At 32.8% G+C, this 12,454-nt stretch overlaps 2 protein-coding genes across 3 annotated transcripts; both read left to right on the top strand.

Annotated features, from left to right (window-relative positions):
• The first annotated feature begins 5,987 nt into the window (after positions 1 to 5,987).
• Positions 5,988 to 7,513, top strand: LOC106409412 (phytolongin Phyl2.1). Of its 2 annotated transcripts, XM_048763170.1 has the most exons (2): positions 5,988 to 6,907; positions 6,944 to 7,513. In XM_048763170.1, the coding sequence occupies exons 1-2, from the start codon at positions 6,498 to 6,500 to the stop codon at positions 7,248 to 7,250; spliced, it is 717 nt and encodes a 238-aa protein (XP_048619127.1). In that variant the 5' UTR covers positions 5,988 to 6,497; the 3' UTR covers positions 7,251 to 7,513. The 2 variants fall into 2 exon arrangements, with proteins under 2 accessions (XP_048619127.1, XP_013705511.2); XM_013850057.3 differs by having other exon boundaries at positions 5,993 to 7,513.
• A 2,951-nt stretch (positions 7,514 to 10,464) lies between these two features.
• Positions 10,465 to 11,994, top strand: BNAC07G40990D (uncharacterized protein At4g00950). The gene is made up of 2 exons (XM_013849945.3): positions 10,465 to 11,254; positions 11,568 to 11,994. The coding sequence occupies exons 1-2, from the start codon at positions 10,697 to 10,699 to the stop codon at positions 11,652 to 11,654; spliced, it is 645 nt and encodes a 214-aa protein (XP_013705399.2). The 5' UTR covers positions 10,465 to 10,696; the 3' UTR covers positions 11,655 to 11,994.
• The last annotated feature ends 460 nt before the right edge of the window (positions 11,995 to 12,454 follow it).

The following is a 12,454-nucleotide window of genomic DNA, read 5'->3' as shown; positions in this document are numbered from 1 at the left end:
CAAAAAAAATAAAAAAAATTTCAAAAAAAAATTCAAAAAAAAAATTATAAAATGTTCGAATTTGAAAACATATAATCTAAAACTATAATTTTATTTTTATTTTTATTTTTATTTATTTTTAATTTTTTATATATCTAGGGTATTAGAGTACTTTTACCTATTAAATGAAACATTTTGGTTATTTTTCTACTTGTGGTCTATTTTTGTGACCAAAACTTGAAAATAGTCTATTTAGGAGAATTGCCCTAAAAGTTATGGTTTGATATAGTTTGCAGTAAAATCTATATGTAAAAACTGTAGATTTATGTGGTAAGTTTGCTGTAAAAATATATGTAATTATTTTATTAACATAACTTCTTGGTAACTTTTTTGATGTAGGAATTGCAGTTTGTATTAATTTTAGAAATATAAATAATAATATTAATAGGATTTTTTTAAAATTATAATACTATTTAGAAGAAAATAAAATATATTATGTTATTCAAAACTATATATATATATATTCCTCCCATATATTTACAAATAATATATGTACAGACACTTTAATTACTAGATAGTATTAACAATAAAACTACATGAACAATTTTGATTAACTAATTAAGTGAAAAATATAACCATAAATTTTTAATTACAAAACAAAAATAACTTTCAAAATTATAGGCACAATTTTATTAACTAATTAAAGTGAGAGTTTTTTCAAGAAAATATTTGGCTAACAAGTAAATAGCTATATTAAATTATTTAGTAAAATGTATTAATTAATACAACTAACCGTACACAAATGTATTATTATGGATTGCAATTTGTTACATTTGTTTAAAACTAAAAAGTGGTGGTGGGGTGGTTAATAGAAAACCCCATAATTTTTTGAACTCAAATCTTAAAATGATGTTGATTTGATATTTGAGTTATCACTTTTACAAAGGATATAATTTAAAATTGTAACTCAACAATAATCAATTATAACTCAAACACAGCTTCAAAAATACAAAACTAATTTTTGATTGGTAACATTTTTGTTTTGTATATCTAACTCAAACTAAATCAATCGTAATGTAAATTTAATTAATTATATTATCTCAGTCATTCGACCGGATGATGAGCTATATATGATTCATGAGTGTGAACTTGACCTATGAGTTCACATGGATTCATATATATTATACATATTTATGATATGGGCCAGATTCTGATACAGAATCAACAAAATAAAATAGTAGGAGTTGATAAAATGTAGTCTTAATTTCATTTTCACTATGATTCTTTGAACGGGTATGCGAATGTGTGGTAGGTGTTTGGACGTCCTGCGCTTTACACCACAATACGCGAACACACTAAGGCAGACATACTTGTTTGCAAGTGTTGATATTGTTTGCAAGGTGTATAAGTGACATATAACTTCTCTCTGTAGTATTATAGCAGATTGCGTAATGCTTGTAGCCTCGTACTAGGATAGGAATCAGAGTTTCTTTTTCTAATATTAGGTGTGTATGTGTTAGTTGTTGCTGACTTATTCAACATTTTAATAATAGTGTGTTTAAGAAAAACAAAACTTTGGGTCTTTATTTATTACTATCCCTAATACTAATCGACAATATACCTTAATATTAATTGACCTAAGCTAGAATTGTCATATTTCTGTTCGTTTCTCTTTTTCATTATTTATGACTTGGGAAATATTGTTTACGACTTCTAGTTTCTGTTTGATTTGAGGAATATCAGAGTTGTACTTATTTTTTTTTTTTTTTTTTTTTTTTATCAACGCATGCTTTTTATTAAAGCAAAGCCCAGTGGGCAGGTACAAACTCAGATACAACAGCTCGTTCCCATATATATTTTATACAATCAGCCCATGAAAACCCATTAAACAAAGTATTGTCACCGGTTCCATGATTTCCATCATCTTGCCACGAGTCGGAAGATGGACAAAAGAAGAACACGCGTCAATTAAGTCCTCTGCATGTTGCCAAGCCATCTCACGCGCGTCCCTGACGCGCCACCGCGCAAAATGAAGAAATCGTTTCCTGGATCTGTCCGGTTGATCAATAATTCCTGATATACTTCTGTGAGCCTGTTGATCTTCGTTTGAGAGCGCCTTTCACCATTAACCGCGGCTTCTTGAACAAAATACCATGTTTCGCCGTATGTTTATGAGCAAGGAAGCTTCAGCCAATATGAAGGGAGACCATTTGCCGGACCGTCATAAAACGCCGACTCTTCTTGATCAACTCCATAGATGACTGCAAAATCCATCTAACCTCTCGACTCCCAAATCAGAGATACTTTCTTCAAGCCAATCGGCTAAACTCATTAAGAAAGACTGATTCTCCTAGGAAGTGATAAGGTGGTCGACGATTCAAGATATCTGATCAATCACCGTCGGGATTCAACTTTGATTTGGGTGAAAAGCAATTGTATATAAAATCCGATTAGGTAAATCGGAATTTTTATTTATTCAACCTTATCGGAGAAGATAAGAGTGACGAACACTCCGACTTGGATGAATCCACACTTCAAAATCGCCTATGCGAAGGGGAAAATCGCCTTAGCGAAACAAACATAATCCGCTTGAACGGAAAAGTACTATAATACAAACAAACAAAAAGATTATGGTGACCGGCGGTAGAACCACCGGCCACCGGAGAGATTTTCTTTATCGGAGGTTTCTCCTGTTTTTAGAAAACTTCTAGAGAGAGGTCAGAGAGAGTTTAGAATTGTCCAGATGAGTTCTATTCTCACTTTTAAGTTGTACTTATTAAATTACATATATTTTTCAATTTGAGTAAAATATCAGATGAAAAGTTTAAACGTAATCTAGTGGTAATTTTTTGGGGCTTGGTGTGTATCCACATCAGTTTTGGGTTCGATTCCTCTGAAATTAAATTATCACTACTTGGCATGTCCAGGTTTGGGCTTCGGTCCAAGTGGTTTACAAGGTGGGTCATAACAGATGATCGGTCTAATAAAGTCGGAAGATATTTCTAACTCGGGTCAAACAGTGTGATACGCTTTCGGACTAGTCCACTCTATAGCACTAGGTGCGTTCCTTTCAGGACCGATTGAATCAGCCGATAAAACTTATCAAAAAAAAAATTGAGCGTTTTTGGGGTTGAGATGAATAAACCAAAAAGTTGTCAACTTTAGAGAAAGAGGTTACACAAGTTGTAAAAAAAAAATTATCTGAATAATTTAACATTCGTGCAAAAAAAGAATGCATGGTCAAGAATGCTCACATCCTAAACATAAATTATTGAAAACTAGTATATAAAAGATGAGGTATATTTATTTAAAAAAAAGGGGTAGTTATTCAATATCATTTGGTTTTGCAGTGAAAATTCTCACATATACTATTTAGGGGGGGGGGGGGGGGTTATTGGTTTAAGAATTTTTAAAGAATTATAAAATTTTAAGAATTCATGGTTATTGGTTTATGGAATTTAAAAGTCTTTCCAAAATCCATTGTTATTGGTTTAAAGACTTTTAATTTCTATTCAAATCATTTGTTATTCAAAAAATTTAGTTTTTATTGATTTTGCTATTCTATTAAATTCTATGGTTATTGGGAACTAAATTCTTTATATTTTTACTCATAAGCTAGACTTTGAAAATAGCGTGACTACTCATAAGATTTCTGAAATCTGTGTACTAATAAATACATTCCCACACTTTATGATATTTTTCTTGTTTGACATGTGATTTTCAGAAGATCTCTTTGTCGGTAAGTTTCGTATTTGGTGTTTTCTAACATAATTTTTCGTTTGTATGAGTGGTGTCTCAAAAAAAATGTCAATGAAAACAAGACTGTTAAAAATATGTCATCTAGCATGAAGATAAAAAATGATTATTTTGACAACATAACTAAAAACAAACCATGCATAACACAAATAACCAATACCATAAAACGCATTTGTCTATGTAAACACACCAAACGATAATATAATAGTGTCTCATCGAAATTCATTGTTGAAAATTTCAACAACTTTTTTTGTACCTTAGAAGAAAAAACTTTTTGAAAAACTATATTGTGCAAATTCTTAATAATCAATAATAATCTATAGAAATCAATACAAAATATTTGATAGAAATTAGGAAACATTTGTGAAATCTACTAAATTTTTAAAAATCTGTCAACTTCTAAAATCATTCAATTCTTTCCAAATTCTGGTTCCAATAACCCCCGTTAGACTCTTAGACCATCTCCAATCCACTTTTATTTTCATTTCTATAATTTCTTTTAAAATAGATAAATTCTATTATAGAAGTGAATTTGCTGCAACATATACTTCTATAATAGAGTTCCTATATTTATAGGAGAAAATATAGAGATATGTTATTTTCACCTCTAAAAATAGAGACAAAAAATAACTTTTCTCTATATTTTTCTCTCTAAAATAGAGGAACTCTATTATAAAGACATGCATTGGAACAATTTCACTTTTATAATATAGATTTCTATTTTAGAAAAAATATTGAGACATATATTGGAGATGCTCTTAGACTATTAATTCACTTGTGAGTAATGATAAAAATGCTCAGCAAGGGATGCAATATGCTAAGGTATGGTCGTGGTAGTGTCAATTCCTGAGTAATTCATTTAAGTAAAATTAAGCCGCAGGTCTGTGTAGTGTGTACTACATTCCTATTTTTAAGTCGTGCATTTCGGAAAACATAGTCATTGACTCATTAACATTTGTGTAGAGAATGTTGATTATGGTTAGACAGAACTTGTACTTGATTAAGTCTCAAATCCAAAAAAAATTCTTCAATCCCTTCAATGTGCAATCTTGGGCTTAGGGACCAATGGGCTTAAAGAGTTGAAATTGTATTTAATCCAAGGAAATTTGGGCGACAAAACTATAGCAAACGACAAAATTAAATCTATACCCGTTACCATCAAATAGTTATATATTTTTATAATATTTACTATATTGTTTTTTTTTCATTTTCACTTCTCTTTTTAATTAACTTATAAGTTAAAAAATTACTTAGTCAAAGTTTTTATATATCTATAAAAAACATAGATTTTTTTTATATAATATGTTTTGAATTTTGTAAAACTAGCATATATTTATAAAATTAAATATATACGGTTATAATACGATTATACCATATTTACGAAAAGTATAATAGAATTGTAATTATAAAAAATTTATTTGTTTCATCTTTCACATCTCTCTCTCTATCTCCATCCTTATCTTCTTCTCTCTCTCTCTTCCTCCTCTTTATCTTTTTTTCTATATTCAAATAATAGATTATTGTATTCTATTTTATTTATGAATTGTAGAATAGAATTATAATTATACATTCTCTATATATATACATACTTCCACATACTATACTATATAACCATGAATAATAAAATAATAAATTTTATTATACATTTTTTATTATTATTTATACTATATCAATTATTTTGCTCTTTTGCATGTTATATTATACACTTAAACATCTATCATGCAAATAAATATACTATTTCATATTAGACATTGTTTAAACGACATTAAACTCTACAAATAAATAACATTAATATAATTAATTTTTCATAGTTGTATTTGTGTTTGAAAGAGTTTATTCTATATCTCTATTATAAATAGAATAGTGTTTGGTTACCGAAAAAAGTGAATTGTTGACGGGATGTGGTAGCTCGTTTGGTAAGGGTTTTGGGGGCCAATTGTCATGCTCCCGGATTCGACGCCAGGCAGAGGGAAACTGCCCATCCTGTCATCAAATGCGGTACTGGGTGTTGGGCCTTGTCCCCAGTCCAGGTAAAACTCTTCCGGGTGAAGTGGACTGTTGCCTAACCGGATCCAGGAGAATGATCCCCATAAGTGAGGAACCTCTGGATTATAAAAAAAAAAAAAAAAAGTGAATTGTTTATTGATGTTCTAAATCGACACATCTTCCAAACTATGATTAAATTTTTATTAATTTTTTTGTTACTATGGCCATCCCACAAATTGACCTTTTAATAAAAAACATGAGACACCGTAAAACCGATCATTGGATTTATCAAACTCTACGCACAATTATACCAAACTAGTATAGTTCATCTTGTTGTTTCGTTGTAATTTAATACGCAAACTATAATAAATATATAATCCAAATAAAGGTACCAACAATTTGCTAGCCTCAACGTGGCGGTCGTCCAGCGCTGAGAGGATCAAAGGATGAACTATAAACTTCCATGTGTCGCATTTTCATCACGCCAAGCTGGGGGACACTAAGAAAAAAGCTAAAGCTAGGAGATTTTTTCATAAATATTGAAAATTACGAGGGTACTTTCACCAAAGTAAAAATTAATCTGTTATTCTGTTATCTTTTTTGCGGTAAATTCCTGTTTTCTTTTTTTTCTTAATCTCTTGTTGTTGGTTTCACCAATAATGGAACTTCTCCACCATTCTCGTCTGTTCCCAAGAAAATCTTGAAACCGAGAATAAGACGAATCTCTAGAGAGAATCACTGAAACCTCTGCTCTCTTTTTTCTCGGATCGGTAGAGATGATGTCGAACCCACGTCTCTTGTTCTACTCTTGCATTGCAAGAGGAACAGTGATTCTCGCCGATTTCTCTTCCAAGGACGAGCCAGAGATCGAAGCTCTAGCTTTGCGATGCATCCAAAACGTGCCTTCTCATCACTCCATGATCTCTCAAACTGTCCGTAAGAGAACATACGCTTCGATCATAGACGGTTTGTTTACCTATTTCGCCATTTTAGACGAGGCCGCGACGAAAAAAGAGTCTCTCTGGCTCTTCACTCGGTTGAAATCAGCCATGGAGGCTCTGGTTTCAGACGGATCTGCGTTGGATAAACCGACACAACACTGTCTCCAATCAAAACTCGATCCTGTTTTCGCTGAGATCGCTGGTGGTGGTAATAATAACAACAAGGATTTGGAACCGGAGTTAGGTTTGGTTGGATCACCGAGGGAGATCAAGAATCCGAGTCTTGATTCATCGAAAGAACAGCGCGCGTTGAAGCCGCTTCTGGCAAAGCCATTGATGGTGTTGAAGAAGAATAAGAAGAGAGTTCAGACGGAGGCCAAGATGGATGTGGCAGGAGGAGTAAGCGTGAGTAATAGCAGGGGATTACCAAGAAACGGGTTGATTCACGATCATCATCATAGACAAAAAGCCAAACAGATTTGGAAGAAACATGTGTGGGTTGTCTTGATGTTTGATGTCTGCATATGTCTTGTTCTGTTTGGAATCTGGCTTTGGGTTTGTCAAGGGTTTCAATGCATCCAAGCGTAGAGGATACTATCACTCACACTACAGAGTCTTCATCATCAAATCCATCACTACCAAAAAAGAGCTTCTTCTTTTATCATGTTACTAAGTTATGGTTGAATTTTCTTTTTTAAAATCCAAGGTGTTGTTTCCAGGGGCTAAATGCTGGCTTTACACCTTTGTGATGATGTTTACTATTGTGTGTGTGTTTTGTTTGAAGTTTTTCTTCATGATGCTAAAGAAAAATAGTTTTTGTAAAAAGTAAATGTATCTTTCGTTTTCTTGGATGTCAATCTCTTCAGCTGTGATATGTGATTGAGACGAGAGATGGATGCAGTTACATTATTATTACTTGACACTTAACAGTATGGTATTGGTAGGTTTAAGGAGTTTAAGATATAAACACATTTAATCCTTACATAGCAAAACTTTTAACTCAACATTTCCAAAACCCATAGCTTCTGTTGTCAGATAAATTTCTTACTAAGAATTTACAATCTGCATTTCATATAACAGAAGTAACTTTGAAGTGAAGTCTTTGATGATTTGTATTGAAAAAATGTAAAATTTATATAGTTGTTGGGCCAAATGTATAAAGTGAGAACTGGGGGTCCTTAAGTTAAGAAAGGTTTGGGCCTATTTCACCAGATGGTCGTATTCATGCAGTACCGTCGGTGCAAGTCAAACTAGCTAATATTGTAATTTGTTATGATTGATAATAAATCCATGTGTCACGTCTTATCTAGTTAAAATAGTAAAAGAATTGATGATTATATGAGATAACTGTTTGTAAGATACAATATAGAGAATTGGAATGTTTATTCAACAAAAGTTTTGCGGCCGAACTGCCGATCACCCCGTACTTGAATGTCGTGTTCAACATGACCAAATTTTTTCTTCGAGCGTTCATTGCCGTAAGACCTGTAAAAACAACTTATTTTTATGTTTTGAACAATAAGTTTAGTATGCTTTGTATACTTTAAATTCATTGAATGTTTCCGCTGAAACTTACAAGTTTGCATACAACCTTCAAGTTTGCATACAACCTTCTTTCCTCCTTAATAAAAGAAATTCGGTATATGTATCCAGTGAGATCTAACTTATAATTATTCCACAGATGTTCTTTTCAGTTTTTAATGTTTGTCTGTTTCACCAATTTTGCATTTTACTACTGGCCGGACCATTTTTTCCCCAAACGTGGATATACCTCATCATATTCTGTAATTTTTTTAAGAAAAGTGTGAGGAGACGAACCCTATTACCGATGCAAGTGGCTTCCTTGTAAGCAACAGTACAACAGTGCAACATCTTGTAATTGTATCAGTCATTATGTATATAAACTTTTATACGATGACAGCACATTATCTTTTCAAAATTGATCATATTGACGTACAAATGTTTGACTTTTTTTGTGTGATTATTTGCAGATTCACCAACTCCTGAAATTTAAATTCCGTGTCCAAACAAAACAAGAAATACAAAACTTAACAGGATACACACCAGCACCCGGTCATTTTCACTTACCGAAGATACTTATAAAAAAAATTGACATCCTTTTTTTGACATCTATATAAAATATATATTTCGTCAAATTTGTATGGTAGTGGCCAATTTGCATATACTAAATTCTTCATCGGATGTTTCGACAAAAAATAATCTTCATCGGATGTAGCTAATTAGTAATCCAACTCGTGTCGAAAAACCTAAAAATCTAGTAGAAAGTAAATTGTATAAATATGTACTTGTAAAGGATATACTATACAGCCATTAAAAAAATAACAAAATATTTGTAAGGAAATTTTCAAGTATGAAGATATTTCTCAGTCTATTCAAGGAAATCCAAGCCTTGATTGCGATTTCACGGAGCACATCACATACAATTAATATGAAAACACATTTAAATGCATATATTCAAGTGGATGTCAAAAGAAAAAAAAATGTACATTCACCTCAAAGTTCTGCTAAGTAGGCCACGCATGGACTATATATAGTCATGCGCGCATATATGTTTTCTTTTCTGAAGAAAATTCGCTGTTGTCTCTTGATGCATATATGTTGAAATGTGAACTGGAATTAAAACCGCCACATATTTTGGACGAAACTCCAAATACCGTTTCTGGAGGAGTTCAGCAACGTAAGTATGTACATGCATGAAATATCAAAACTTGCAAGGGCTCACAAGGATAATATGATGCGCCTAATATTTATTCTCTGTCTGCTTAAACATGCATCATTTCACCACTCACACATAAATAGCTCATGCAACAACAAAGAGCAGCCTTTGACTTTTCAACGCATCGCATTCCTCGTTGTCTCACCAATATTTCGCTACACGTATAATAAGAGCACCAGCATTAATGAACCCCCGGTTGGGGTTCATAATTTGAATTTTTTATTATTTTTTATTATTTTTTTTATAAAAAAAAAAATAAAGGAAAAAATAAATTGATTAATAGCGGGCCGCCACGTAGCGTGGAGCCCGCTGAACAGTGACTACTCGGGTTCATACGGAAGGAGCGTGGTGAGACAGGATCATTACTGTAGCATATTATAATATTTTTTTTTCTGGGGAAGCGTGTGAACTCCACCCACGAACTTCCAATGCTGGTGCTCTAAATCCATCACAAACTAGTTACAGGTTACGCATTCGTTATTTAACGTAAAACATTGCTCCTTCCGTTTCTAATTGCAAATAGTTTTGCTTAAAAGTACGAATATTTAGAAAATTGTTATTTAAAAAAATATATCATTTAACCAATTAATTCAACCAATTATTAAAAATTTAACATTATTTCATTGGTCACACAATATCCAATAAATGAAAAAGATGCATTGAAATATGTAAACTACTTATATTGTGAAACAAACTCTTTTTACTAAAACTACTTACAAACTACTTATATTGTGAAACAAACTCTTTTTATTAAAACTACTTACATTTAGAAACGGAGGAAGTATTATTCGATTAATTGGATTCCCATAAATAAACTAACGGAGCAACGTCATCTCACTAGTGGATATCACTAAACAATGATTTGCTACGCTCCATGACTTGGATATATAGGATACACCTATGATGGCCTACATATGTTTAGTTCAAAGACTAAACCACTCGTATGGTTGACAGAAGAAGACAAACTTTTTTTTTTGTCGACGAACAAGACTTCTTCAAAATACATAAATATCTATCATTTATTGTTACCACTAACCACTATCGCAGCTTATAGGCAATAAAGGCTTGACATGAAATTTGAAAGGATCCAACGTTATGAAAATCGTTTGTAGGACCCTCTTTTTTTAATTTATTTATTTTCTCTTCTATGTATCTCTCTCGTGTATAAGAAGCGCCACAAGCACAAGGAGCGTTTTGTTTTATTTTCTCTTCTACGACTTTACATAAAATATACTATTCCTCACACTATTCTACCTTACTTTTCCTTTTTTTTTTCTTTTGTTCATTTAATTCGAATATGTTTCTCTATTTAAATCAACTCATTATTCATATAACGTCAAAGAAAGTTCATATTCAAAAGAAGAAAAAAGCTATGGAATGTGAAAGTGATGATCAAGAACGGTTCTGTGCGACTCCTAAGCTTCCTCTCTTCTCGATTCCGTTAAACAGAACATCTTGCGAGACTCCTGGCCTAGCGACGCCGCCTGTAAACATCGCCGGATCAGTCCCGTTTATATGGGAGGAAGCTCCGGGAAAGCCACGCGTTTCCGATGAGAACAAACCGCCGGCGTCCAAGCAGAACGCCGTGCGATGCCTTGAGCTTCCTCCGCGGCTTATTTCGCAAGCCGCCGTGAATGAGCCATCTCCGACCACAGTTCTTGATGGTCCTTACGCTGTACCACGCCGGTCTTTGTCGTTGACAAGGAGAAGCGAGAAAGACACTGAGTGTAGATTCGACTTTTCACGTTCCACGAACAGTCGCTGCTGCGACGGCGGCGACACAACGGTGAAGATCAGTAGAGTTAGAAGAAAAGGAAGTCTTCTGAATCTTTCTCATTCCAAATCGCAGTTCTTGGTACGTTTTGAATCATTTTTAATCTGCTAACTTTTCTCATCACACCTCTTCTGTTCTAAAAAATCTCGTTTCAGTTGTTTAATTGTTTTTTACGTGATTGGAGTTTGATTTGATAATTCAAAACCAGTTTTCAACTAATGTGGGATTTGAATAAAATGTTTTTTTATGTGCAAAAAGTTTTTCCTCATTCACTTAAAAGTCCTGGTCTTTTGATTGGTTGCTATTTATGTTATATTTGGGGTTTTAGTTATACATTTTTGTGGTTGAAAAATTTGATTATTTGGCCTATTTTGCTTGCATAATAAAAATACAGGCAAGGGTTTACAGAGGGTTTAAGCAAGTCATTCCATGGAGACGTAGGCAAGATAATCTTCCAAGGATGAGTTCTTCCAACGTCTAATAAGATTTCTCCAGTTTCTTTATAATTCTTCAGTTAATAGACTAATATTCCTCTGTGTATACCACATAATTTACAGACATGAAAAAAGTAATTACAGTTTTAACTTTCACTAAATGTAGTAATTAATATAGTCAAATTATGACACATGCTGGTGGGGGAGAGCTAAGACAATGCCTCGGACGTTGACAGACTCAATATGTTTTCTCTCTTTCGCACATCAAACTTGTTCATGTTTATAATATCGTCTTTATGTTTCCTTAAATAGTTCACTATACATGTACACATTAACAGTTTTGTTTTCTCTCTTCCATGTCAAAGTAGTATACTCTCTTCTTCTGTAGTTTTTGTCTATAACTTTCATTTTAGACTTGTATCATATCAAAATATGAAGAACTGCATCTCGTTGAAAATGAGGACTCAACATATCCCTGAAAGAAGATTCAAGATAGTGAGAAACGGACGACTCATTAAAGCACGTATAGAAAAGCTAATGCAAAACTAGGAGCTTATCGTTTAAAAGCAAAGTCTTACATGGGGTTGACTTGATTAACGACCTCAAAAGCTTGTCTTGAATACCCAAAAGCCAACACAAGGAGGCTAAAGCAGACAATGGTGAAACTTTTCAATAGTGGAATATGCAAGTCTCTTGCCTTCTGATGAACTTCCAAATGATGCTATCTTTCTCATCAAGTAACCTGGAAAAAGAAAAGAAACTCTGAGCTATATCTCCTTGTCCAAGAAGACTAAGATCAAATGATTGAATTATGCCATATAAATACCAGGGTCTTCCATAGCGAGGT

Source organism: Brassica napus, chromosome C7 (assembly GCF_020379485.1).
Source record: "Brassica napus cultivar Da-Ae chromosome C7, Da-Ae, whole genome shotgun sequence".
In the NCBI taxonomy this organism is placed as follows: domain Eukaryota; kingdom Viridiplantae; phylum Streptophyta; class Magnoliopsida; order Brassicales; family Brassicaceae; genus Brassica; species Brassica napus.
The sequence above is the reverse complement of the archived record's forward strand: the minus strand, read 5'-3'. Positions and strand labels throughout refer to the sequence as shown.